At 40.7% G+C, this 26,428-nt stretch overlaps 1 protein-coding gene across 2 annotated transcripts in view; it reads right to left on the reverse strand.

Annotated features, from left to right (window-relative positions):
* Window positions 1-6,519: 6,519 nt before the first annotated feature.
* The window catches only part of LOC119901159 (LIM domain containing preferred translocation partner in lipoma), a 146,499-nt gene continuing 126,590 nt past the window's right edge, over window positions 6,520-26,428 (reverse strand). For both annotated transcript variants that reach the window (XM_038716677.1, XM_038716678.1), the window contains 3 exons: window positions 16,455-16,633; window positions 13,635-13,755; window positions 6,520-11,964 (listed from right to left, as the gene is read on the reverse strand). In XM_038716677.1, the coding sequence (XP_038572605.1) occupies window positions 11,836-11,964; window positions 13,635-13,755; window positions 16,455-16,633 (429 nt within the window). In that variant the 3' untranslated portion in view covers window positions 6,520-11,835. The remainder of the gene's footprint in view (window positions 11,965-13,634; window positions 13,756-16,454; window positions 16,634-26,428) is intronic.

Here is a 26,428-nt window from a genome sequence, read left to right on the forward strand (position 1 = left end):
AAAGATCGAAGCTTGGGAGCTGGCATTTGAGATAATTTGGGAAATTGATATTATCTTGTTTAAGTGTAATTATCACACGATCATATGTTAAGAGAGAAATCCAAATACAAAAAACTTGAAGCGCATGTGATCAAGAGGTGTCTCATTTCATCAGCTGGGGTTAACTCTGTGATGTCTGGAGTTTCCAACACTATTTGAACGCTGGGCTTCTAAGAGAACCCAGGCACCTCAAACACACATTAGGCGTGTGAGCGAAGAGGGAGATTGTACACAGGCTTCAGTGAAAGGGTAACTTGTATGGCATTTTCCCTGAGGCAAAATTTCACTTGTATGACCTCCTCTGAAGAAAAAACAAGTCAAATCAAAAACACTTGATCAAAATTGCCCTATTTCCAGAGCTGTCTTGAGCTTTGACATCATTGCGAAGGATCAGTTTTACATCAATAAACATGAGTCCCTAACAATTTGTACTACTGCCCACTGAAAAGGAAACGTCTCTCAGCTCTAGGCTGATGACCAAATCTGAAACATCAGTTCAGGTATCATTGAACAGAATATTACAGCACCTGCTGCCTGTACCAGTGACTCCCAACCAGGGGAGAAATTAGGAAATGTATTTTCAAACCAACCAGCATACAAACCATTTAGCAAGCTTGCAGAGAAGTCAGTAAAGATAAAAAAGTTGAAGTAGTTGGCTAAAAGTAATGGGTAAATTGTTAATAATTTGCCAAAAGTTATTGATAAAATATGTAATGGAGGTTGAAATGTCCATCACCTGCCACTTTAAATGGTATTAGTTAGGATGCAAAGTTGACCCAACTGACCTAAACATGGAAAAAGAATTGCATCATTGTGACAGTTTCCACATGTCTAGTGTTGCTTAACTAAAATTTAAAATTAACATGTTTGGATTACGGGTGGTGGCGATAAAGGGGTACATGAGTTCATCTGGTACGGATTTGGGGGTAGGGTACGTCAGACAAACCACCGGCCTACCACAGTAGCAGGGTCTTTCCCCCCACATGAAATTGTTCTTATTTGGACTATAACACATTCCTGTTTGTAAGCATAAAAAGCAGCAGCCTGGTTCACATGGAAGCACGATATATCTCCTCTGAGGTGGTTCAGGTATAATTGGTAGTACTCAACAATCCCACCAACTGTCAAGGAAACCAGAAAGTGGTGTTCATTTTGCGCCCACTGCTCTAGCATCCAGATATCCTCAGCTGGCTTAATATATCAGCCTGCTTTAGTGTGAGAATAAAGGTTCACACTAAAACACAAGGTTTTGTATTAAATCCACAGACGACTCCCTGCCTCTTACCCTTAGGTCAAGAGGTGACAGTTAAAAGAGTGCCTTAAATCATGAGAACTGCTTTACCTTTCAGTAGAGCTGGAGAGACGCACCTACACTAAGTCAGTAAAGTCTGTGGATTTATCCGGATCTGAACGCTTGTCCTGTGTTGCATATAAATCAGCCATCATTCGGTTTGACTCGGTGGGGGCAGCGCGAGCCTGACAGTCAGATTGTGGCAAGAAGGGGGATTGATGGGATATGGGGAAAAGCAAAGGGCAACAAGCAGGCACTGCCTTATTAACCTTTTACAGTGTAAAACATGCACATTGTGAATTAAACAAATGTCCCAGGTTCACACCTCTGATATCATATTGGAGTTTATAGTAATAAGAAAACTACAGCTACATTCAATAAGTTCAAAACAGACTCTGAATCAAACCTCTCTGTTTTTACCGCTCAGTGCTGTTTACTGTAATGCGCGTTGGCTGAAGTCTAACTTAATTTTCTAAAATTTTAAAAAACTGACTAAGAGTAGGGGAAGAGTACAGCTAAACACAGACATCAAAGTGTGTTTACAGGTGTTGTGGAGTGCTTCTGTAAATGTGAAAAAATTAGTATGAAGCAAATTAGTGTCTCCAGAGAGAGCTGAATAAAGTCTGATAAATGTCCTCAAGTCACTTGAGTCAGCATTGGGTTGAAGGCTAAAAGTTTGAAAATGAATAAAATCTGGGGTGTGGAGTTAGAAAGAAGTGATCTTACCAGACCTCTGAAGCCACATTAGCCTAACACACCTGAATCTCTGAAAGGATTGTCAGTGGTTGAGTCGGCTGAAAGAGCTATTTGTAGGAGAGAAGCATCCAACATTAACTGTAATCTGAAAGACACCAAACTAATAAAAGTCTCTGCTGGACTGCCCATTGTATCTTCCTCTGTGTAAGTGTGTGGGAGTATGTGAATGAAATAACAAGGAGAGATTTCTCTGTGAGCATAACTGAAACTAAATATACTGGAGCGTCTTTGATGAATCTCAGTTATGAAAGGAGGCCCTTAGACAAAGCATAGCAACTCAAAGAAGTGTAATCAGTGGAGGCTCACGTGTCCAATGAGGAGAGTGGATTTTCTGTTATTTGCTGGTAGATTTTTGGAAAGACGTATTGATAGTTTGCGCTCAGAACAAATGAACTGCAGTAATTAGCAGCACTACAGTACCCACTGTGTTTTACCCAGCTGAGCCAAAGCCTTTACTATCACTGGCAGTTTAACAAGTGTTCACACCACAGCTCACACGCCCCGTACTAAATCAATTACCATTCATTTATTAATCTCTGCCAGACTGTAGATAGTGGAGTCTGCTTCAAGTCTTTCTGTGATAACTTACAGTATGTCAAATGCAGCAGCCTGGTGCATGTCCAATGTGGCTTCCTGACTACAGCTAGTTCTTATGTAAATGATATTCACATTTGTTCAAGCTAGTATGTATCAGCAGTTATTCACCACCTTCACGCTCTGGACAGCAGCTCTCCTTTGGTGAAAGAAATAACATGGAGGAAGTGTTCTTCTAGCTTCTGACACAAGCCATTCATCATCCCACAGCCCATCAGTTCTAGATTGGTTTCAAATATTTCTTTAAAAACTGTTTGCTGTTGCATTTTCACCTTTACATGCTCAAACTGTGTTTCTGATGGTTATTGGTCGCTGCATGGGTAATTATCTTGAGGTTCAAGCAAACTACAGTACTTTAGCTTACAGGACCAGATGTCCCAGTTTGTCTAGGAGTGTCATGGTTTCAAGCTAGGCGCTCCGAGTGCCAACAAATATCTGTAAATCACTAAAATGTCCTGGCTTACAACATTAACAAGCAAATTATCGTAGTTTTCACCACAATAAAAATGATAACGATGTAATATTGTACTTGTTTTCAGTGCTTATGAATATTGCACCACACTTCTGAATTCAACACTGATTTGTCTGTACGTGTGTCAATCGATCAATGTGTTGTTGTCAAGTATAAGTCATTCTGACAGAACCTGTCAGCATGCTGCGTTCCTGGTATCCCTAGTGTTGAAAGGTGAGCTAAGGTGCACACAAGGTTTAAAAGTTCAGGATGCACGAAGCTGGCTCAGGAGGACAAAGTTTATTATTTTACAGAAAAATAAACAAAACATTTGATCCCAGCTTGTGATCGGGTGCATTCCTAATTTATAGTCAGCATATTCAAAAACAATGGTAGAGGGGAAGAAAATTTTAGTACTGGAAAGTGCATTTTTCACATATGCACAGGCACATAATGGGCACCACATGTGTACTCTCTGGTCTAACATTTCTGGATCTTTAAGGAACAGTTCAGTCTGAACCAAAGGTACACTTAATAAAAGTCAATTAAGGTAGCACACAAAAAAAGAAAATAAAATGAAGGTAGCACACTTAACAAGGCCTGGGGGTAAAAGTACAGTCTTTCAGTATTACCTAACAAGACTAACTACAGTGACGACGGCTTTGTGAGGCTATACTGTATGTAGACAGAGCGGTAGCTTGAGCTACCGTTAAAGCCAGTACGCTAACATGCTCATATTGACAATGCTAATGATGATAATTGATAGCAGGTAATATTAACCATGTACACCACTTTAGTTAGCGTTCAAACGTTTACTAATGTGCACAAAACACATAGACAACTGATTTATTGCTATGAGCTAGTGATGTGTCCTGAACGTACGGAGCAATTCCCATCACTATACCCAGAGCCAGGCTGCTAGCAGGTTAAAAACATAAAAACATGAAACTTTATGCTGAAGGCACATTTTGGTAAGTTGGCCAACACAATTTAACATCTGAAGGTACAAATTCTCCAAACAAATTACTTAAATGATTTTGAACTAAAATGGTCACATTTGAGATTTCTGTTTTTACCATAGCATATTTGCTCTGGGCTAATTTATACCTTTTTTGAACAAAAGCAAAAAGATAATTTAGCTGTAGCATTAACACACGGTTAGCAATATGATTTCACAACATATTTGATCCCATGAATCATCTTTCATTACTAAAAATGACGTGGTGCATATTATTAAAAAGAATAACAATCTGGTGTGGTAGTAGAATATTAGGGGAACCAAACACATACCTGACCTGAATGATGCTAACAGAGTTGACCACCAAAGGTAACAGTTTCATTTTACATGATTGCAGTTGTTTTAGAAACTCTGCTGCAAAGATAATGGCACTTAAAGTGTTTATTGTTCTTACGTGAATGAGTCATACAACATTCAGACTTTTGCATCAGTCTGTAATTGGGGCACATTAACAGCAAAGGGAAAAGTTTGGTTTCTGAGCAACCTGTGACTGAAGTCTACAGCACTGATAGTCTGTTCAAACTTTAGATCTACGTTACATTATTTCTCCAAATTGCAGTTTCTCTTCTCTTTCTAAAATCTGAATCAAAAAACGTTGATGATAATATTTCAAATGTTTAGAACCACATAATCTACAAACAGTAAGTCACAGAGATGGCTGGCACCCTTGAACTCTGTGGGCACCTTGGCCAGTCCTTGGATGCTCACAGCCAGTTGTAGAACAAGAAAAGGCACTAATAATGGTTTCCTACAACGTGCACATTAGGATGGCTTGGATTTGTGTCTCAGAGTGATCCGTCTAAGTTCTACAGAGAGCAACACTGACTCAGTGATTACATCACTGCCTTTAGCCAACTCAAGGACGCACAAAATCAATGCTCTTGATGTAAATGCACAGTGGGATTTCACTTTAAAGCTAATAACATTAAGCTCAGAGCACTGCGATGTGGGCCCACATTGTAATGTTATGTAAATCTGACCATATGACAGCTTCATTTAAATCGGAGTGCGCGAGATTATGCATGATAGTGGCCCATTTTGCTCCCTCGTGCTCATCTCTGCTTCCCGGTAAATAATTCAGGCCATAATTCTGCGTATTAGAAGAAGACATTCAAAAAATGCCGAAGCAGGCCCCGGGAGACTTGACGCTGGAATTTTATGCAGAGGAAGAAATTGGAGGGTACATCATGTTGGCTGGAGGGCCCATCACTCATCAATTTGTTTGTAAACACCAGATTTATGTGCAGTAAAGCAAGTCCTCGGCTAAACTGCTAGAGGGTTTCTCTCTTGCCCTTTCTCTCTCTCTCTCTCTCAGACAAACACGAGCAATACCGCCTCCAGCATATTTAGGAAAAAATTACTAGGAAATCTCCACGTTGCTGCCATTCCTAAATCTTCACTACTAGCCGAGGATAAGATGGTGAATACGTGCTCTCCGGTCCACAGTTCACAGGCTGGAGAGCAATGAGTTGATGGGATAACCACTGTATTTACTGTAAGCATCAGGGGATGTGTGGATAAATATTTCAGTTTGATTTCAGATTCTAATATGCATCACTTCTTGTGACCCCCCTGCTGCCGCTGTTTTGTTTCTGACCTTTAAAATAATAACGCTTTTCTAGTTTTGTCCATAGAGATCACTTTGCCTGCTCTTTCGTTTCTGAATGCCGTTTCAATTTAGCAATCTGCAGGAAGGAAATGAAGTGCTCAGTGACTTACTGCTGATCTGAGGCACACGAGTAAAGATGACAAATGGAAGGGATTAAATCAAGTGGGTCTTGGGAAGGCAACAGTAAAAAAAAAAAAAAAAAAAAAAAAAAACATAAACAAACAAGACTTTCAGGAAGTCTTTAAATTATTCGAACAACTCCATCAAGAGGATTCCAGCAGCAAGCATACTTTATAGCTGAGTGCATTTGCTGACCGTGGAGGCTGCACACTGTATCTCTGTGTAATTAAACCGTTGTCCCAGCTGTACACTCAAAAGACTATTGTGAGTGTAGGAATTTCTATTAAGCAGGTGATTCCAATTCGTCTAAAGAGCGGTTGGGGACTCGCAGCATTAGACAGGAGGAAATGAATCGGAGCTGTGTAAGCATGGGGCATTTGCTGCCGCTAAAGGGCTTTTAAATGACTCTTGAAGAGAGTGAAGTAGACCTGGGTTGTACTGGCACGCTGCTCAGGAGGTCACCGGGAGGTTTTCAGGGGAGCATGAGTGCGCCAAAGTGTTAACCAGCGACAGGCAGTAGGCAGGGCGGGATTGGACTGAATCAGAACGAGGCCATTTTAATATTTTCTGTTATATATTCTATTTTCTACGTAATTCAACAAAATACTGCAAATTAGGCAAACAAGGACACAGAGACTCGATGTTATTGCAAAGCTTTTATTGAAGAAAGAAAAAAACAACAACTGTTGACTACATGCCCCTTCCAAAGATCAAGAACCGGATCAGATGCTTTACTTTGACAACAGAGGATCAAGGTCTTCAAGGAGAGTTTCACGCTCAACACCATTTAATACTGCTGTGCCGGATAGAAACACCTAGTGTATGGATTCAGTTGGCCAAATCAAAGGGGTCCTCTTTATTTACTTTGGTAAAGACAAGTAAACATGGCAAAATCTCTGAGTGAGGCATAGCAAACTATGAAATACACGATGACAGTATAGTGTTTCAATACTGCTCAGCCAAAGGCACTTTTACAAGCATGGGTAGTACAAAGGCTGCAGACAACACAAATACACTTAACAAAGAAAAAAATTATACGGTTTCTTTATACTTGTAGCGTCAATCTTTTTGAGACGGTTCATGTCAGATAGCCTCCCACAAAGATATATGATGCGTCTGTCCATTCAAATACTGTAAACAGTTGGGTTTAATACAGCTTTTTATGACACATCAGCAACCTACAGCAGAGATTTTACTGTGTGCTCATGGACCAGACTGGGATAGGCCTTTGTAGAAACCATGTGCTAATAAGCCACTAATCAAATATTTTGAAACATTTAATTAAAATAGAAAATGTATTGGTATGGTTTTACCTTTTGCTGAGCGGTTTGTATGCTATAATTTAAAATGGCATTTGCTGAATTATTTTCTGTATTAAAAAAATCTCCTTTAAAACTACTTTCATTCATTCTTTTTTAGCCACTTAGGGGCAGCGCAACAAGACACATTATCACCTTATATCACATTATATCATAATGTTTAGCAAACATTAACTTATTTAAACATCCAGCAGAAACAGCAAACAGTAGCAGTATTTTGAAGTTGTTTCTGGCCACCTAGCAAGTCCAATGTTCACTCCTTTAAGCTCTGTTTTAGTTTCCACAACTCCTGAGGGAAATATCTAGCTCTTGCTTTGCCGAATGCTCCACTCTGTTCACCAGCTAGCCGCCACCTTAGGTAGCAGGTAGCATACAGGTGGTTTACCTTTTCCATTGAAAATGGCTGTTACGACTAAAAACAAGGTGGATGAGAGTGGACTGAAACAATAAAGTTGCGGGCTGTAAAACCAAAACAATGAGCTGAAAGACGCTAAAACGCTCTGTGAGGGAAGCTGCAGAATCAGGTGATAATTCTCTGTGAGTTCCTCACTACTCCATTTACATTATGCATAATGATTTGATCCATTGCTTACATAAACATACTGATTTGTGCAGCTTTAAATTATAGTATATATGTAAAATTATTAAAGTTATAACATGGTACTGTTGTTTTTTATCAACTGCATAAAACTCCCTTTACTAAACTGTAACAACAGCTCTTAATCTGGTGTTTAACATTATATCCCCTCAAGCATGCAAGGTGTGAACATGTGCATTAAACAACAATTCTAACTGTATGATGTTACATAAAAGAAAATATTTTATTGTTAACTGGTTCATTTACCAAACATCACACAGAATACCTGATTTGACAGCAGTAAGAGGCTACTGTGGAAAGACCACTTTCTGCAATGTTGTGCACTACATTTTTACGCAGATGTTGACGTTCGTAGCTCACAATTACTGTGTGCTTCCTCACACTGTCTCTAATTAAGTTAAACACATCACTAGAATGATTCAGCTGTGCACTGGTCATGCCTGAAAGCACAGCAAATGTGCCTACTACATATCGCTACAGTATTGCAATGACATGTTTTAATGTAGAGTACGGACCAGAGGCAGATCTGAATATTGGATACCACTTTGGCTTCAGAAGACTGAAGACGACTTCAAGACTGAAGAAAACCAAAGCACAAAAGGTCCACTCACTAACTTCCAGGAGAGTGAGCTGGTAGTGTTTTAAAAAAAAGTACCTTAATTAGAATTTTAAACGAGCATCCCTGCATTACTTTTGTTCAGATTTTTGTGTTTTAATCCCCCGATGTGTAATTATGAAAGGTCAACGCAGGGCCTTCTGACCTGCTTGGATAGACAGCCAACATGAGATGCTAACTTAGTTGGATCACCAGCAACATCTCTGTGAGCTGAAACCTAGCAACATGTGTGACATAATGACATTACGTGGTAATTAGATGCCTCACCGAGTTGAGTGTCAAATGGTCAAAGAGGTGGATCTAAGTATGGGCCTAATGTAGCTGGTGTGATATACTGTATGTATTTTTTCAAAGAAGTGGAGATCAAACAAGGAGAATAAATGTCTTGTGTAACTAGAGAGACACACTTATTGGAATGTTTTTTCTACTATAGCTTGATCTATTTTTTAATAAACTCTTTATTCTCCAGCTTACATTTTTTGACACTTGAGACATTTGAACATGTCTTTAAGACACACTGCACTCGTCAGTTATGATTTTCACTCGACTGCAAAAGTCTTGTTGTTTTATGGTTTTTGCATGCGACTTATGAACTGTCTGTCTAAATATGTGTTCTAAATATTGATGAGGCACAGGGACAGTTTAGCACAGGGACAGAGACAGTTTAGCTTGTCTAATCTTCTAAGGGACCAGCGGTGCAGAGCTTTTACTGTGTTTTTAGAGAATTTAAAATACTTTTACTTAGATTCTTTAGAAATGGTTTAATGATCCAACAGTTTTCTCTACATTTATATAAAAAATGTGTTCTAGCAAAGGTCTGATAAATGTCAAATTACTTTTCACTGATTTTTCTTCATTAATGGACTTATTAGCACAGTTTCTTTACATTATGTTACCCTGGTTGAAACATCGCCACAGTCAACTGAACACAAAGACTCTGATGTAACCAGACATACAGTATATCGAGAGGTTTTGTTTGTATATTCACTTTCTGATATCCAAATGGCACTAAACACCACTTCCTAATGTGTGAGGAAAACTGCAAAGAGAAGTTGAGAGAATTCTCTGAAAAGGGATAATGAATTGCTTTGTTCATAAAATATCCATCCACATGCACAAGACATCTGTAATCGGGGCTTGGGAAATACTCTGTCCTACATTATATGTGACTGTAAACTAATAAATAGGCAAAACAGTACTTATTAAGGACATTGTCTTTGTTGTTTAAAGGTACCCTGTTGTCTTGTAAAAAGAAACCCTAACCCTTATCTTTACATTCAGTGTTTCTCACCAAAATAAAATGTGGTGAATTCATTTCTTTATTCATCAAACATATGCATAGCCAATTGTATACTTAAAATTCTGCATTGTTTACATCTGTATTTGCTAGCTTGTACTCCTTTCGGAGACACATTCTTTGCACATTACTACTACCGACTGTCGATCAAATACTGTCAAACCAGTTGCAAAACATGATGTTTCCTGCCCCCCACTCTTTTTAAGTAATTTTATGTTGTGGTAATTTTGCTTCTCTATGTGGTCTTCTGATTTAAACTTTGTTCTGATACTAACATGCCAGTTATATACTTATCTCCTTTTTACTCAGGTAAAGGGGGGGGGCTCAGAGGTGGCTGATCAGACAATCAGACTACTGGTCAATGACTCTTGGATGGAGCAAATAATAAAATAAGTCCGTTTTGGGGAACTCATGGTCCCTTCTTCACCCATCAACTTTAAACAAACACTAAATATAAAACTGTCAATGGTACAATCAATACTGACATACAGCACAGTGACACACAAAGTCACGCAGTACCAACAGCATAGTTTTGATTAAAGGATTACTATAAGGACACTTGCTTGAATCTGTACAGGTAAAATATTTCCTTATTCATAAAATTTCTTGTAAAGTGTCGATGCAATTAACAATAAAAATTGCATAGCCATCTCAAATCTGTTATCTCTATCTGACTGCTTACACTACAATCACTAATCTAATTTATATAATTGTAAATAAGAGAAAAAGTTACATATTTATCTGCTCAAAAACTATATCATTAAACTCAAATATAAGGCTGTATCTGTGAATGGAATGCCATGATTGTATAGTTCAGGCCAACAGATAGTAATCTATTGTGCACATGAAAGCAAAGTCAACTGGAAAGTACAAAGAAACTACTATGTTTTAAAGGGGAATTGCATTCAACAGCTGCCTAATGAGGATTTTGTCTTTGACACTAAGAATTACTATTTGTGATTCTTGTGGTCCCAATCACTATAATGTGTGTAATGTTTAATACAGTTGCATACAAAATAAGTAAACAGTAAATATGACAGTTTAAATTAAATTCTTTGGTGTTCAGTTATGCAGAACTGTTTTGCAATAATGAGCTTCAGTGTGTAATTTTACCCCTATTTGTGTACCATCTGTGGATTTGAACTGTAATAAACACTAAAGAATAAAATGAATGTGCTAACCAACGTAACATTTCTAAATGTGGCTGAAGCTACAGTCACTCACACACACACACACACACACACACACACACACACACACACACACACACACCCTACCATGATGGCTTCACCTGCAGGGCAGATGTGTCAAACATTTTGCATGTTTAAGCAGAGTGAGACATTTTAGATCACTAGAACTGGTCAGTGAGAAATATTTGGGCTTGCATCCATCTATCCATGCATGCATGCATGCTTGTGTACCCTGGCTAGAACATGCCTGTTTAAGAAGGGTATGTTAGAAAATAAAATGTGTTGATGTATATTGCAACTGTTAATTGACGGAGTTGGAGTGATTTTCTGCAATAGTTTGACATTTTGAGTAATCTGCCTACCAGCACCTCTAAAGATCACTAAGTAACATGTTACCATATCTATATTTTTAATAAACAAAAGTCTAAAAATGACAAGTTGTAGCTTTATGGAGGATTATGTGGCAGGCTATATCTTTGCCAGAAGCAGCCCATAATCTCCCATAAAACTGTAAATGAGACAGAACAAGGTAATTAATGAACTTTAAGGATACAGTTAGGTGGAATTATTTCAACTTTGGACAGACCTCGACTAGCTGTTTCCAGTTTTTATGCCAAGCTTAGCTACTTTATAAGCATATTTCCCAAAATGTTTCCCAAACTATTCCTTTAACAACAATACCGTTAAACACACACAGCCTCTTCCGCTGTGATTGTAATTAATAGATATGTATGTATGTATGCAGGTGAACACGTGCGGCTGCTTCTTGTTACTGAAAGTGAATATATATAGGGGGATATATATGTATATGCTGAGGAATGCAAGCTCCTGTGGATCGATATGTTTGCGAGAGAAAGAAAAGAGAGAGGGGTAGACAGAAAGAGAGAGAGAGCGAGCGTTGGGTTATCACAGTGGGGGTGACCGGGCGGCAGGTTGTTCAGAGGTCAGTGGTGGCCTTGGCGGTGAGGGCCTGAATGCGGCTGGTGTTACAGTTTTTGCAGAGGACGTGTCCGTCCAGAGGGTAACAGCCCTGGTTGTCCCCCTCTGAGAGCAGAGAGCCACAATCCTGCAGGACACAGACACTCTGTTAGTCCACACAACACAAACTGAGTCATTAGCCACGCTCACCGATCTGGCACATTCTTATGCTCACTGTGCTCATGCTATAAATGAGACATTTACTGCTGTTTAAAAACTCAGCCAGTGTCAAGGAGGCTCTGTGCAGAAAAGCCTGTGAGGCTGGTGCCAGTGTTCTGGTTTTCTACCAGCTGGTGAGTCTGGGGGGCAAACACTGGTTATTACTGGGCAACAGTAACAACCTAAACCTTTGCTTTTCTTAGGAAGTGTTCATAGTTAGAAATTTTTTAAGTGTGATTATAAAAGTATACACGTCTTTTCCAGATTTTAAGATATAACATGATATATTTAGTATTGTCTATCCGGAGAGTAGATTTTTGTTGATGTGTCTATCTTTCTTTTGTTTTTGTTCATTTCTCTGTCATGGGTATTATTATACAGTGCCACAACCCTTTTTTGCACAATTTAAATGTTATTATTTAGCCATGCTAACAGCGTGGCTCGATGAATGGCAATATCTGGCTATCCAGTATGAGCTAAAATAATCCTTTCTTTATTGAACTCTACAGTGTTTTGTCCATGTGTCCAGCCTGCTACTTTTGCAGCGCTGCTGTCCTTTACTACAGTGTGAGCATTTTGCTATACATGTGGGTAAAATTCAGTGTGTGAATTTGTAAAATCATGTGGACGCACAAATGATCTCTCCTCTCTTATTAGAAAAAGGCAGTGTATGGTGTCATCTAGTTCTGCTCGGTCTCCTAATCATGCAGATCACAAATACCCGATTTGTGTCTACAGTATAAATATTGCTCGCTCTGCTCTGGGGTGTGGACTTGATAATGCCTGAAGAAGATCTCTGAAATGATTCTCTATTAAAGTACAGAGTTATTCCTTCGTCTGACACCAGCCTTCAGTTTGATTTTTTTTGACCTGGCACCTGTAAAACATTTGGGAGGTGTGCGCTCTGCACTCTTTTTACTAAATAAAAACCACACAAACCATGTTGATAATTTCCCACACAAATACAGATACAGACATTGATTTTAGATTATTTGCTTGTAGTCTGTGACACACTCAACATCTCTCTCACACACACACACACAGATACAACTGCGCCTACTCATGTCTCCCTGGTGACAAAATTCTTTCTCTTGTTGAGCCCCTTCAGCTGAACTAATCTGCTTTGCTTTCCTTTGACCTTTATGTCTGCCAAACGCTCTGTGTACTCACATTGGCACAGCTCTTTGACAATGTGACACGTTACTTCTCTTTTTGCCAGGCACGTAATGTCTCAGCGCCGCTTATCAGTCGGTGAGCGGCGGCTGACAGATTGGTTACTATGTAAGTCCATGAACTTTGCAGAGGAGAGATGGAAAGCTATTTCAAGACAGGTAAGAGAGGGATGTTTCAGTCGTCTCACAGAAAAGGCGACTCGAACAAAAACAGTTAAAACTGTGGGCCATGCGACCAAAACAAAGAGCTGAAAGATGCTAAAATGCTCGAGCTGAGGGCAACCACAGCATCAACTAATAATTCCCCAAGTTACTATGAGTGACACCATATTTAATGACCCTGGAGCTGTGCAACATAGTACCTAACCACCACTGCTGACTATAGGGAGCGCACATAGCAGAAGAAATAAACACATGGAGAACATACCTCACAGCGGTAACAATGCACGTGGAAGTCGCGGTCCAGGGCCACAATACGGACAGTCTCCTCCTGACCTGGTGCTGGCATTATAGGCTCAGAACATACACAGCAGCGTGGAGCGAACTTCCTGTGAAAGGGAGCCAGGAATAAGACAACTTAGATCAGACCAATAGAACTATTGTTACATGACTTCGGTGACACAATTTGAAACAAATATAATTTGTATTTTGCAAAGTGATGCTTTTGAGACTGTACACACAGTTAGGGCCACAACTGACAATGATTTTCATTATCGATTATGTCACTATGTTACTTTCTTGATCAATCGATTAATCGTTTGGTTTATGAAATGTCAGAAAATAATAAACTGTTCCCACCAGAACCCAAGGTGAGGCATTCAAATTGCTTGACTTGTCTGGCAAACTTTAAATTTACAACAATAAATGAGAAAAAAACAGCAAATCCTTGACCAACATAATGAATCAATTATCAAAAATGATTTCAAATTTTCAATTGACTAGATCAACCTTTATAACATTTTTGGTTTGTGACTAGGGTTGGGTCTACAAAATAGCCATAAGATGATGTCTAGGGAAAGAAACATTGTGATGGACGATGACATCGGTTGGGTGGTGGTCTTTTTATAAATGCATGTGTTTCACACACAGACTATAAAAACTTGGTATTATGTTACAAGTTACAGACACGGTGGGTGTTTGTCAGCTCAACATTGTGATGTCTGTCAGCCATCGGCAATGGAAGATGGCATCATCTATCGGCCCAACCTATTTGTTTTAATTTTTCACACAAGAGTAAAAATAGGACATATTACAATAAACAATAGCGTTTACACCTTATAAAACCATTATTTAGACAAAGGAAAAGATACTGCATGTGCATTTCATCCCTTTGTTTAATCATCTATTCACTCAAACACCGAGGTGGCACTAAAAGCTCAATTTGCCCGTCTCTGAAATATTTCAAATAGAACATTTGAGGAAAGACTAAACATAGTAGGACTTTTACAAATATCACAATTGACTCTCACAATAACCTTTTCAAGCCAATCAGTAAGTCTGGAAATGCCTTCAGCAGGAAGAGGTCTATCTAACAATAGGATCAATGAGGATATGAAAAGCACTCTGAGGTTTCAGGTCCTGTCAGTTGACTGAATGCCTGGGAATCAGGAAGTGTCCCTTGCGTGTGGCTTTGGGGAACCCCGGCCATAGTATTAGCCAGAGAAAAAGCTTAGACCCGGGCGTGACTATTCCTCGATACAAAGGGCTGTGCTGTTGAGGTCACACTTGTCATGTGGAATTAAACAACGGCCCAGTGCAGCTACTCCACAAAGCAAAAGCTGTGCACTCACACCAAGAGCCAGCTGTTTACTTCTGTTTCCCTTCTGGTCACTGAGCAAGAGAACATTTCTGGTAAGGTGGTGGTTATGCAATCGGTGGATTGTGACACAATAACAGGAATTTACTATTAAATTCATGTCTACAGCAACATCTCAAAAGGTCATCGAGCTTGTGACATTGCCTGCAGTATTTCCCGAAAAGGAAGAACCAAGATTCCATATTGATTAGGCTTAAAAATAGCAGGTTTTTTCAGGTCAGTAAAGGAATTTACATCAGCATTTGTTCATTTTAACCATTTGGGGGCAGTGGAGCAAGCTCACTGAAGATACTGACATATTATCATCTTATAGAGCTGCATTGTTTGGTGTTGATGTTTCATCCTCCTATCAAATGTAGGTGAAATAGTCACTCTCCTTTAAGCTCTCATTTGATGTCAACCAATTCTAGAAATTCCAAAAATAGCTTAGTTTCACTTTCTGACCGCTGACAGATTGGTTACTATGCAAGTCCATGAACTTTGCAGAGGAGAGATGGAAAGCTATTTCAAGACAGGTAAGAGAGGGATGTTTCAGTCGTCTCACAGAAAAGGCGACTCGAACAAAAACAGTTAAACTGTGGGCCATGCGACCAAAACAAAGAGCTGAAAGATGCTAAAATGCTCGAGCTGAGGGCAACCACAGCATCAACTAATAATTCCCCAAGTTACTATGAGCGACACCTTTCACATTACACTTAGTCATTTGATAGTTTGTTAATATGAAAAGATTAATTTGTGCAGATTCAAAGGATTACACTGGAATTTTAGACGTATACTAGTTTCCTATCCTAAGCTTAGCAAAAATACTAAAATCAGGGTAAAACTGCCAGCCTCTAGAATCTATCAAAGACCTTTTAAAAACTCTATAGCTTTTTATTCAAATGTGTCCTGTTTATTTAACATACAACAGTTGGAAGCAGTGACCGTAACACGCAGTGCCTCAGATGTCCTGTGATCATAATGGGGTTGTCAGCTTTGCACAATGATGTAAGTGAAAAAACTAAATCAAGGCATTTCATGGATTGGATGACATATATTACTCCTGACAAATGTACCTCAAATGTTCACTGTCTTTTTAGTTATGCTGGTGTCCATCAACTCCTGAGGGAAATATCTGGCTATTTAGCTGCTAAATGCTCCACTATGTTCACCAGCTAGTTGGACAGATAGCATATGGTGCAGAGCTTTTTCTCTGAAAAATACCGCCATGTGCATGTGGAAAGGAGAATGATGAGACTGAATCAAACAATAAAGTAACATAAAACCAAAACAAAGAGCTGAAAGACGCTAAAACATTATGAAGAACTAAGGGGAACTGTGCAGTTTGGTGATAATTATCTGTGGGTTTTGTCACTTTAAGCACACATGACGTAAAGTCATTTGATCCATTGTTAATACAAAAATATTTATTTCAAAACCTAAAAAACACACTTGTGAAAGTCCTCGATGCAGTGGATGTGGTTGGAAGCATCCACGGTGAAGGGGATGCCGTCCAGGCTGCGGTGGCACACCACGCAGGTGAAGCAGTGAGGGTGGTAGGCTTTCCCTGTAGCCCGCAGGATGCGCTCCATGATGGGCTTACTGCAGATGTTGCAGGTCTCAAGGGTGTTCTGTAGACACAAACACACAAACCCACAGACACCCACATGATTACACAACAAACCTGATGATGAATGTAGTGATTCTGATGATTCATTTCCAGAGGCCCCTTGAGCACTTGTTTACAATTAGCACTTCTCTGACAAATTTTTACCAGCAGGAATTTTTTTCCTGCATTTCCTCCAGGTTTGTGATTTTTAAGGTCCTGTTGCCAGTGTTCATACTTCAGGTGGCTCGGCTCGCATTTGTGCCTGCACAACACATAAATCCACACTCAGGACCTTTAGCTAGGCTGTCCTCAAATGCCTTTGAAGCTGAGGGAATCTGATTAGCACTCCTTTCGAAACACAAACAGTCATTTTTCAGCTGCCCTCACCCACACTCCATCCTCCCATATGCAAGAGTGTGAGCAGTAAATATTTCCACTTTGTGATGACTGCAGGTTTTCTGCAGCCAGGCGACTGGGCAAGCAGCCCGTGGGGGGACGTGGCAGCCCCTGCCTCTGACTTATCTGTGGCATCTCTCTTCTTAATATCTGCCGGGAGACGCCATTTGTTATTTCAATATTTCATAAATAACGACTGCCTCTCTAAACAGCAATGCAATTACGGGGGGATGGATATATCATGTGAGGGTGATCAATGTGCGGCCTGATGTGGCTGTGCGAGCTGATGGGCCCCGATGTCCCTGCTTCTCGCTCAGGCATTTCCTGGATCTCTGTGTCTGTCTGTTCTCCCCCCTTCTCTGCGCTTGGCTGAGCTAAAGAATACACGGTTCAGCTGTTCCCATTGGCTCCCACTGTAGTAGCAAGCTGCCTCAGTGTTTCCAAACACAGCTCGGGGTGTGTAGCAACACTGCGCTGCGTCATCGGCTGCCTCCCAGACACACCGCGGGGCCCTGCCGGTTATAACGACACTTCTGTGACCGCTCGGCCGAGGTAAACTCCTGACCATCCCCGGTCTGGCTGCGGAGCACGCGCAGTGACATTTAAAGTCTATATGCTAATGAGCAAAGCAGCTTTACAGGATGAGGTTCATTGAAACTACAATGTGAAAATGCTCCTGACATGATTCTGTGAGGTGTCTGACTTTTGCTTCTCGGGCCTCCTCAGAACACGATCATGTGTCACTGGAGGGACAGAGGGCAAGAGATGGGATCAGCTAATGTATGACCTGAGGCTGTAAAGAGGTGGTTTGAAAAATGGCCGTTTCTTCAAAGCACTCCTGGAGAGGCATATTTCATGAAAAGCAATGCATGCAGACAAGCCTCGCATTCTTATTTGTCTTTTCCCCCCGTACAAGACGGTAATAGAAATAAACATTATTCCCAGGGCAACATTTGTGTATAAACAATGTCCATACTGCAATCCTGCTCGATCCTGGAAGTGGAATGAAGCCTTTAATGAGCTCGCTGCACTGAGCCCTTGAGGTTTGCCTCACACACGCACAGAGACAGAGGGAGGTAGAGGTAGAGGGTGGGGGGAGAGAGAAGGAGAATATATTTGAAACCTGAGAATCTGAGATCTAAGATACCGGGGCCAAACAGCACTAAACCATCCTCAACTCTTACTCATCTGTCTGCATTTCCACTTACTTATTCTCATCTGCCCTTCATGTGGGAATACCTTGCCCTTGTTTAGCTTAACTAGAGCATATGATTTCACAGCACACAGATCCTCCGGGCCATTGTAATGAGTACAGTACTCAAAAGACAAAATTTCTGTCTTTCTCGCTGGTAAGATTCTATGACCTCAATTCATTCATTCTGCTCAGCCTCTGTTGTTTTTTTATTCGCTCGTGACTCATTTTATTTGGTATTAGGTAACATTTATTAGGCCTGTTACACAAATGTGGGTCTGATGTCAAAACAGAGAATGAGTTTTGGTCTGTGTTTGGGTACAACCTCCACAGATGGTTTAGGAAACTGCATAAATCTCTTCATGCCTTCTCCGACATCCAGGTCCTCTGCAGGTTGCCACTAGAGGGCTGTCTATGTCTGCAGATGTCCGGGTTTTGCTTTTCCCCTGACTAAATGTGATGTATTCAAGCATATGTATTCTTTTTTCCCCCCTCTCCCTCATACATTTCTCTAAGTGTTTGCCCAGAAGGCTAAACAAATGTCTAGGCAGATGAGGTAAAGTGAATTTAGGTCAGACAGCCTCTTGCTGAACTGAGGGGTGAGCGGAGTGCGTTGAAGTCATTGTGCCCCCCTTTTTCTTATTGTAAGCCGTTTCCTTTTGCTACCAAGTGCTATCGGAGCCTCACACCAAACACAGTGATGCCCGCGCAGTCCGGCCCAGCATCCCACTGTTTAGCAATGGGCTCCCAAACAGCGTTTGACACAGCTGTCTGTTGGAATGAGGAGTGTGATGGCAAACAAAGCATGTAACAAGGAGTTAAGAGGTCCCGTGTGCTCTGCTCTGAACATGAGACACAGGCCTGCCAGAGTGAGGCAGAGACAGACAGTCAAGCAACACACACAAAATGTAGTGTTATTTTGAGTCTTTTATCTAAAGAATCAAGGTAGTTTATTTTCCATTAAAGAATATCAATTTCTATAGTAAATGATTTTGTCATTTGTAACTTTATGGGATCAAATGACATTACCTCCAGACTTGGATTTATTTTAAACAGATACAGTACAACTAAATTATAAACTGCTAAAAATCCAGAAAAAAAGCTATTCTACATTTCAGTTATTTTAAACACAGACCCAATACTAGACTAAATGACAACTTAGACATTTATTTGCAGATCATTTTCTCAATTAAATAATTAGTCTCAGAACCAATGGTGTCATCTTCCGTAAGACAAGAAATGCATCCTCACACAATTTGGATGATGGAACCATCACAACTCTGGCATTGTTGCTTGAAAATTTCAAAATACTTGTCAACTCCTCATTTTCATTCATGGTATTTAAATATTGCTGCAGTCTTAACTGTTTCAATTGTTATATAAAAAGTGTTTGCAACTAAATTATGTATCTGAATACTTGCGTCATTGCTTCACACACTCAGGGGTCAAGGAGTCATCCCCAATTAAAATAATGCAAACAATTCAGTGAATGGGTTGTAGTTTTCAATGTAAAACAATGCTGGAACGAAGACGTATTTTACATCTCTGCAGATAAGGTACAGTAAACAGTCGGAAATCTGCTGTGGTATATTGCTAAGTTTAAGCTGTTCACCATCTCCCCAGACCACACTGACACAAATTTTACACCTATCTGTTCTGGGTTTTCTTTCACGTGGCCACATCAGGCTGACAGGAGGCAGGCTGGAGTTCAGTGAAACTGCACGCAATTTATGACCTGGCACGCTGAAGTCAGTGTGGGCCAAATTTACAGATGATCTGATTCAGTGTGTGTGTGTGTGTGTGTCCAGACCCTCACAGAATGTGCCGGTTGATGCCAGGCCATGCTGTGCGAATTAAGTACACCCTACTGAAAGCAGCTCAGCGATATCTAACAAGAGCTTGTTCGAAAGAATGGTCCGAGCGCTGCTGCTTTGTTTGGTTTCCTCTGCAGTGAATAAGAGATACTTGGTCGTGAACTATGAGTCAAATCACTGACCCTCCTCATCCTGAGGGAAGGTGTCTGCTGACTTAATGAACCTTGACAAGCAGCCTCCCTCTCTTTCATTGCTTAATATGAGTCAATCAAGAAGGACAAAGAAATCATTTTGCCAACAAATATGTAATTATGTACTCAAGTAATTTATTTTTCAACAGTAAGTGCTATACAATAATAGAAGCAAGAAGATGTGGCAAGTAACAGAAATGAAGCAACTTTGACTCATAGTGAGGTGATACTATACAGAAAGTGAGAAAGATGTATCAAGGAGAACTGGATACTGTGTTCAATGATGTCGCCCCAGTCAATCCTATGAAAGTACCTTCCTAGGCATATACATTGGCTAAACAGGTACACAAGGACTATTGCTATATAAACATGGATTCTTATGCAGTATAGCTGAATGCGATGCTTTTGCCTGGCATTGTTACATGCACAGCCTCTCTATGAGCTGTAGGTGAAGCTCATTCATAAGATCACAATAAGCTAGGTGAGCTCCAATACATTGTTTGCAGTCACGTGATTCCGATGACGCTCAAAATTCAGAATGAGGCAGGAAGTGAAAGGCAGAGTAGATACTGTGCAAGTTATTGTTTGCTCAGTGTGTTGTCTCAGTAAACGTGTGAAATCTGGAATCGCCCAATTCATTCTTACATTATGGCTATAAACTAATGAGGTCACAATGACCTTTGACTCAAAAGTGCCACTTATTCAGTGTCCGAAAAACTGGTCATGTGTTCTTGAAAATGTGTTTTATGAGGACAGATACACAGATGAAAAGATGGACATCCCAAAAACATTATGCCTCCAGCCATGGCTATCGCCTGCGCCGGGCGGAAGCATAAAAAAGCCTAAGTGATGTTCCTCAAACTTCCATATTTTTGGGCCTACAGAGCTTGCGCATAGGGAAAAAAGCCTTTTAGGGCAGGTGTGCATCCTGTGTCAAAGAGCCCCAGAGCTGTCCCTGGGGACTTGGTCCGTACGCTAAATAAAAAGCTAGCCCCTGTCGCAGATTAGCTTTTTGGCAGGGTGGAGTGACTTCCTGAACTCTCCACTGGTTTCCTCTGGCCACATCACGGTGTTGACAAGACTGGCTAAGCCCCAGTAAAACCACACTTATTTTTTTTTGTACAGACTAAATAAATGAGGTATAACATGGGAATGGATGAGCTTTAGTGCTGCAAGGCTGATTTTTGCTACCCTCGGATCGAGTCAGGCTAGCCGTTTTTTCCTGTTTCCTGTCCTTTATGCTAAGCTAAGCTAACTGGCTGCCAGATATGACAGCGATATCGATCAACTCACAGTGAAAAGCATATTTCCCACAATATTCCTTTAAACATGGTGAGAGAGTAAATGCTGCTCTGACAGTCTCAACAATAACCTCATGATCTTCACAAAGGTAGTATTTAATTCAGTGCTAGTTTATTGTGTTGCATTTTTACTTTAAGGCTATTTTGTCCATCCTAAAAACAGAGTGAGACTCCTGTGACACCTGCTGCTTGCTGACCATCAAGAGGACTATTTAAGATCTGCTAAGCCCCACTTAACCTCCATTAATATCACTCAGATTCATTAGAGATGTTTTACTTATTTCCAATGTCCATCCCATTTAATGTACCTTTGCAACTCCACATATAAGGGTTGAATTACTCCTCACCAGACTATGAATGCAAAGGTCATCACTAAAAAACTCTCAACAGTCTTCAGTTTACAGTATATTTGTGTGGGTCTTCTATTATTTTAAGTACTTTCACGAGAAAGAAGCCAAGTTACCTCAGTCACAGCTAACTTGGCACCAGCCTCTGTTCATGCATATTTAAAAAGCAGATTTGGCAAAACTGTCCCCATGTCAGTGTTTACAGATACTGATGCTGCTGGGTGAATCCTAATTGTGGACACAGCTCCCAAGTGTTTCTAACATAGGGATATCTGCTAAAAGAAAAACGTATCAACAGTAATTCAGAGGTTTTGGGAGCTACCTTGAGTCAGTGGAAAAACCTTTCGACAAAGCAATCGATACGATAATTGTGGTTGGGGTTATGGGGAAATAAACTTGTTTTTCACATTCTTAAGCCAAATCGTGGAGGTCTTGGCCCGCAGAAAATGCCAGAAATCTGCTTTGGCTGAGAGAGGTTGGGAGCTCATTTAAATCTCCACACATTTGCGAAGGGATTGTGGGAGCACCACCCTTTCCTGATCTGAGGTCTGCTCAGGCCACGGAGGTGGAGGAGTCTGTGTGTGACTGTGTGTTTGTGGAGAACTGAGTTTCCTTTCAGCTGGTCGGGTTCAGTGATCATGATCATCTCTCCCACCTCATCCTGCGAAGGTTAACACGTGAACAACCCCCTGCCATTTCCCCTCCCTGCGGTTCAACTCTTTCCCAAGACCGCCTGTTCCCATCCCCAGCCCCTGACACTGAACTTATTTAATTTAATATATCAGTGATTGCTTTCCAGAGTCCCTGGCATCTTGACTCTGTCCATCTGTCTGTGCATTTTCTAAGCATGAGGCTCACAGCGTGAGCATATGAAGATATATTAACACGACTTGACTCCTTTACAAAATCCTGTCATTTATAAGCGTGTTATGTAAATCACCCACTCGTATCTTTTCTGCTGCCTGGATGCAGATGACTGAGGTGTGTGTGTTTTTTTGTTTACGTGTGGGTGTGAGCGAGCATGTCACGCAACGGAAAGTGATTCTCCTGATGGTTTGGTAACTCAGAGGGACCAGTGACCTTGAAACTATCAGCTGTATAATTCACAGACGGAGCGTTTGTGACACTCATCTGTGTGCACGCCAGTCAGTCAGGACGAGTGTGCCGAGGTTTTCGGTGTCTCTGACCTAGAACGGCCCCTCTTCCTTTGAGTGTAGGTCTAACCTGCTCAGCTCAGCTCAGCCTGTCTGTCTCTGTGTGTAATAAATTCCCACCACTGGGTTATGGATGACCAGAGGGTGCAAGAATGGGGTGGCATCCTGCCAGAGCCTCCTGTCCTGATTTGTTTTTTACATTTAGTTTATATCTCCACCTTGACAGTTTATGAGCAGCCTCAGCCTTGAGATCCTTTTCACCAGCAGCGGCCTGCTCCGCCTGTACAGGTTTCACTGCTTTCACTTCAGAACATGGGTTTTGATAAAGTCACAGAAACTGCACGTGTCAAATGAGATTTAAATATTTATAAATTCTATTACACTCAGCTGAGCGGATTTATTTGTTCATGCACATTTCTTATTTTAGCCAAGTGATTATATCAGGCTACAGCCAACATGAAGGGACGGGGCGACACAGAGATCATGCCTGGCTCAGGCCTTTCTTTAAAGAATAAAAGGTGGCAGTGGGGGCCCTGATCTCCCTCTCTCTCTCCGGCTCAGGCAAAGTGGCTGGCCTGCCCGTCTGCCTCTCTGCCTTAAATTCAGCTCCGCAGCAGAATGTGACCCCTCTGGACTTTGGGCAATGTCTCCTGCTCTGGTTACAGAGAGAAACTGACAAAGACCCCGGCAGTAGTTCTCTCATGCCATGAGTTAGAGTGACATTGTGGTGGGTCAGCACTGGGTCACGGATATTTTTCTCCTGCTCGCTCTTGAGGGAGGGGGGGAAATGTGCTTAGACAAAAAACATGAAGAAGGTTTAGAGGGCCCGGTGTTTGGTATCGCTCTCTCCTCTCTTGTCTAAACAGTGTATTCTAATAACAACACTCATGATTTTCATTTACTCTCTTGTAATGGATAGGACAGCTGCATTTCCTGTATTGTGGATCAGTAATAAGAAATAATGACCTGCTTGAGTTGAGTGGGCTCACACCCACTGTACAGCGCAATTATACACACACATAATTGTCTTGGCAAGTCTGGAGACGTACTAAGATGCGAAATCCTATTCATGCAAGTGCTATCTAATTGGCTCACTCCTTTGAGGAATTAGACCGAGTTAATCATGTCTGAATATACAGAACTCAATTAGAACTCTGCAAGCTAATGCAGACAGCAATGAATATTTCATGACGAAGTCAGGAGAAAGCCGAGCCGCTCTGTGCTCGTGAGCGTGCCTCAGACGACAAGTAAAGCCAGGGAGGGTGCATACCTGCCGCTCAGCAAGTGCTCCCTGCATGAGCAGCAGCTGTGCAGCCACTCGTAGATATGCAGAGCCGCCAACAGTGAGCTGCAGTGCAGGCAACGATGAGCATATGGAGGCCATGAACTCACCGCGCTGGCCGCAAACCTCTGGATCTGACTACCTGGATATCCATCACAGAGAAGTGACAGGTGTGTGGGTGGTATGCAGTCATTTCTAATTTGAGCCACATTACAGTCTGAGAAGCAACATCAAACTTTCTTTTTCCTGTGTTGTACTGTTTATATCACTGTGACTGGATGTGAGAGGAGAGATCAGTGATTGGATGTATTGTATCGTATATCCCCGCTCTCAATGACAGCAGGGGCTTTAGGGGGAGTTCTCGGGGATATCCCAATGTTAGCCAGGACATCCATTACCAGGAGCCCTAATACAGCTGGCACCATGCCTGTCGCCTCTGGGTGCTGTGCCACCCTAGGAAAATTCCCTTTGATATCAATTTTGTATTAGTATGGTGTGTTTGTATTCACTGTAAAATTACAAGCAGCGGTTTCTAACTGTCTTTGTTTGACGTCCACATCGCTATCAGAACTCAAGTACCTCTTTATCAACACCACCTGTCCAAATGTCCTAATTTCAATTTATTTTTAAAGTGTTAAGTTACACAACAAAACATAGATATTGTCATAATCAGTTTGGTCAAGTTTGCATTCCTACTACCACATGGAAGGGGCAGAAGCTGGATCTTTCAACAACTTACCCATTCCTTTCAGTTTTAGCTGTCTATTTTAACCACTTGTCCATTATGTTTATCTAACTATTTCAATTCTTAATCATTACTTTGGGCTAATAATGTAAAATGTTCATTCTCTCTAAGCTAACGATCCAAACCTTTTATCCATGACTTTAAGCCTATTTCAACTTCTCTGTTAGCTTGCTAACTAGTTGGCTCTAGTGGCATCGTCTATCGTGTTTATTTTTTGCGGTGGATTGTGGAAACAAACGCATCCATTGCCTTGTATCACTGACATTTTAATTCTACTCAAGGAAACACCATCTTGTTTGGATTATCTTGCTGAATTATTATTTATTTAAGTTGATTGCAGCAAGACTGACTTTTAACAGGATAGAGAGCAGCAAACTGCACTGTCAATTCATAATCTTCTCACCGGAATCTCTGCTTTTAAGGCAATATAGAGACAAACAAGTGAGGAAGAAACTTCCAGATCTACGTCCCATCTAGCCTACATCGTTTTCTTTGTTTTTCTAGTCTTATTGGAAAACCCTTTTGCAGCTAATACATTACACAGTGGCTGCATCCTGAACCGTTCATACACTTATTCTACACATTGCATTACTTTATAGAAAGGGATATATATTTTTTTGTCTTTACTGTGTATTTAAATGTTAATTTTAATACTAAAAAATAAAAGGATGGGCCAGTTTTAAAAGTGCACGGGCCCAAGCTCGTTATGCCCACCCACAACAACAACACTGCGCCAGGTTACAAGTGACTGGGAGGTGTGCACTGTGAAGTGAAGTGACGCCAATTGTAGCTGGTAGCTCAGTGGTTGCTGTAACACAAAGTTTCCTATATTTAAATAAATCACACCATTGTGGATAATTCTATTTCTTAAATTCCCTTCCCACTATTAAAGCTTATGTGCATAAGAAGGAAGTTCAGGGAAGCACAGTTCTTTTATATACACTGGAAAACAGGTCAAAAATATTGACCAAAATTGGACACAGCCAAAATAAAAGCAACATAGTTCCTTCTTTGATTTTGTTTTGTGTTAGCATGTGAACCAAACTTGTGAATTTGGGCTAATGCAGACTTTCATAAATTCTTGGGAACAGCATCGTATATTTCCTTTTCCCAGGCTTCTCTTACACGCTTAGTGGCAGTAGAATCATTAAAGAGTTTACAAATTTAGAAATAAAAAGCTTGTGGTCAGGAGAAGAAAGCCACTCAAAAAAAGTATGGTTTCCACCCAAAGTCTAAAAATGCAGAATATTTTCTCTCTTGCAAAGTTATTTGCATGCTTCAAAAATGTGGTAAATTATACTTAGGACATACAAACGTTGAAAATTGGAAAATTTAGAAAATTGGATTGGATTAGCTTTTGTTAATTAGAGAATTAGTTTATTCTACATGTGGACT

This window comes from Micropterus salmoides, unplaced genomic scaffold (genome assembly GCF_014851395.1).
Source record: "Micropterus salmoides isolate LMB-PRFRI ecotype aquatic unplaced genomic scaffold, ASM1485139v1 Ms_hic_scaffold_13, whole genome shotgun sequence".
NCBI classification, from domain to species: domain Eukaryota; kingdom Metazoa; phylum Chordata; class Actinopteri; order Centrarchiformes; family Centrarchidae; genus Micropterus; species Micropterus salmoides.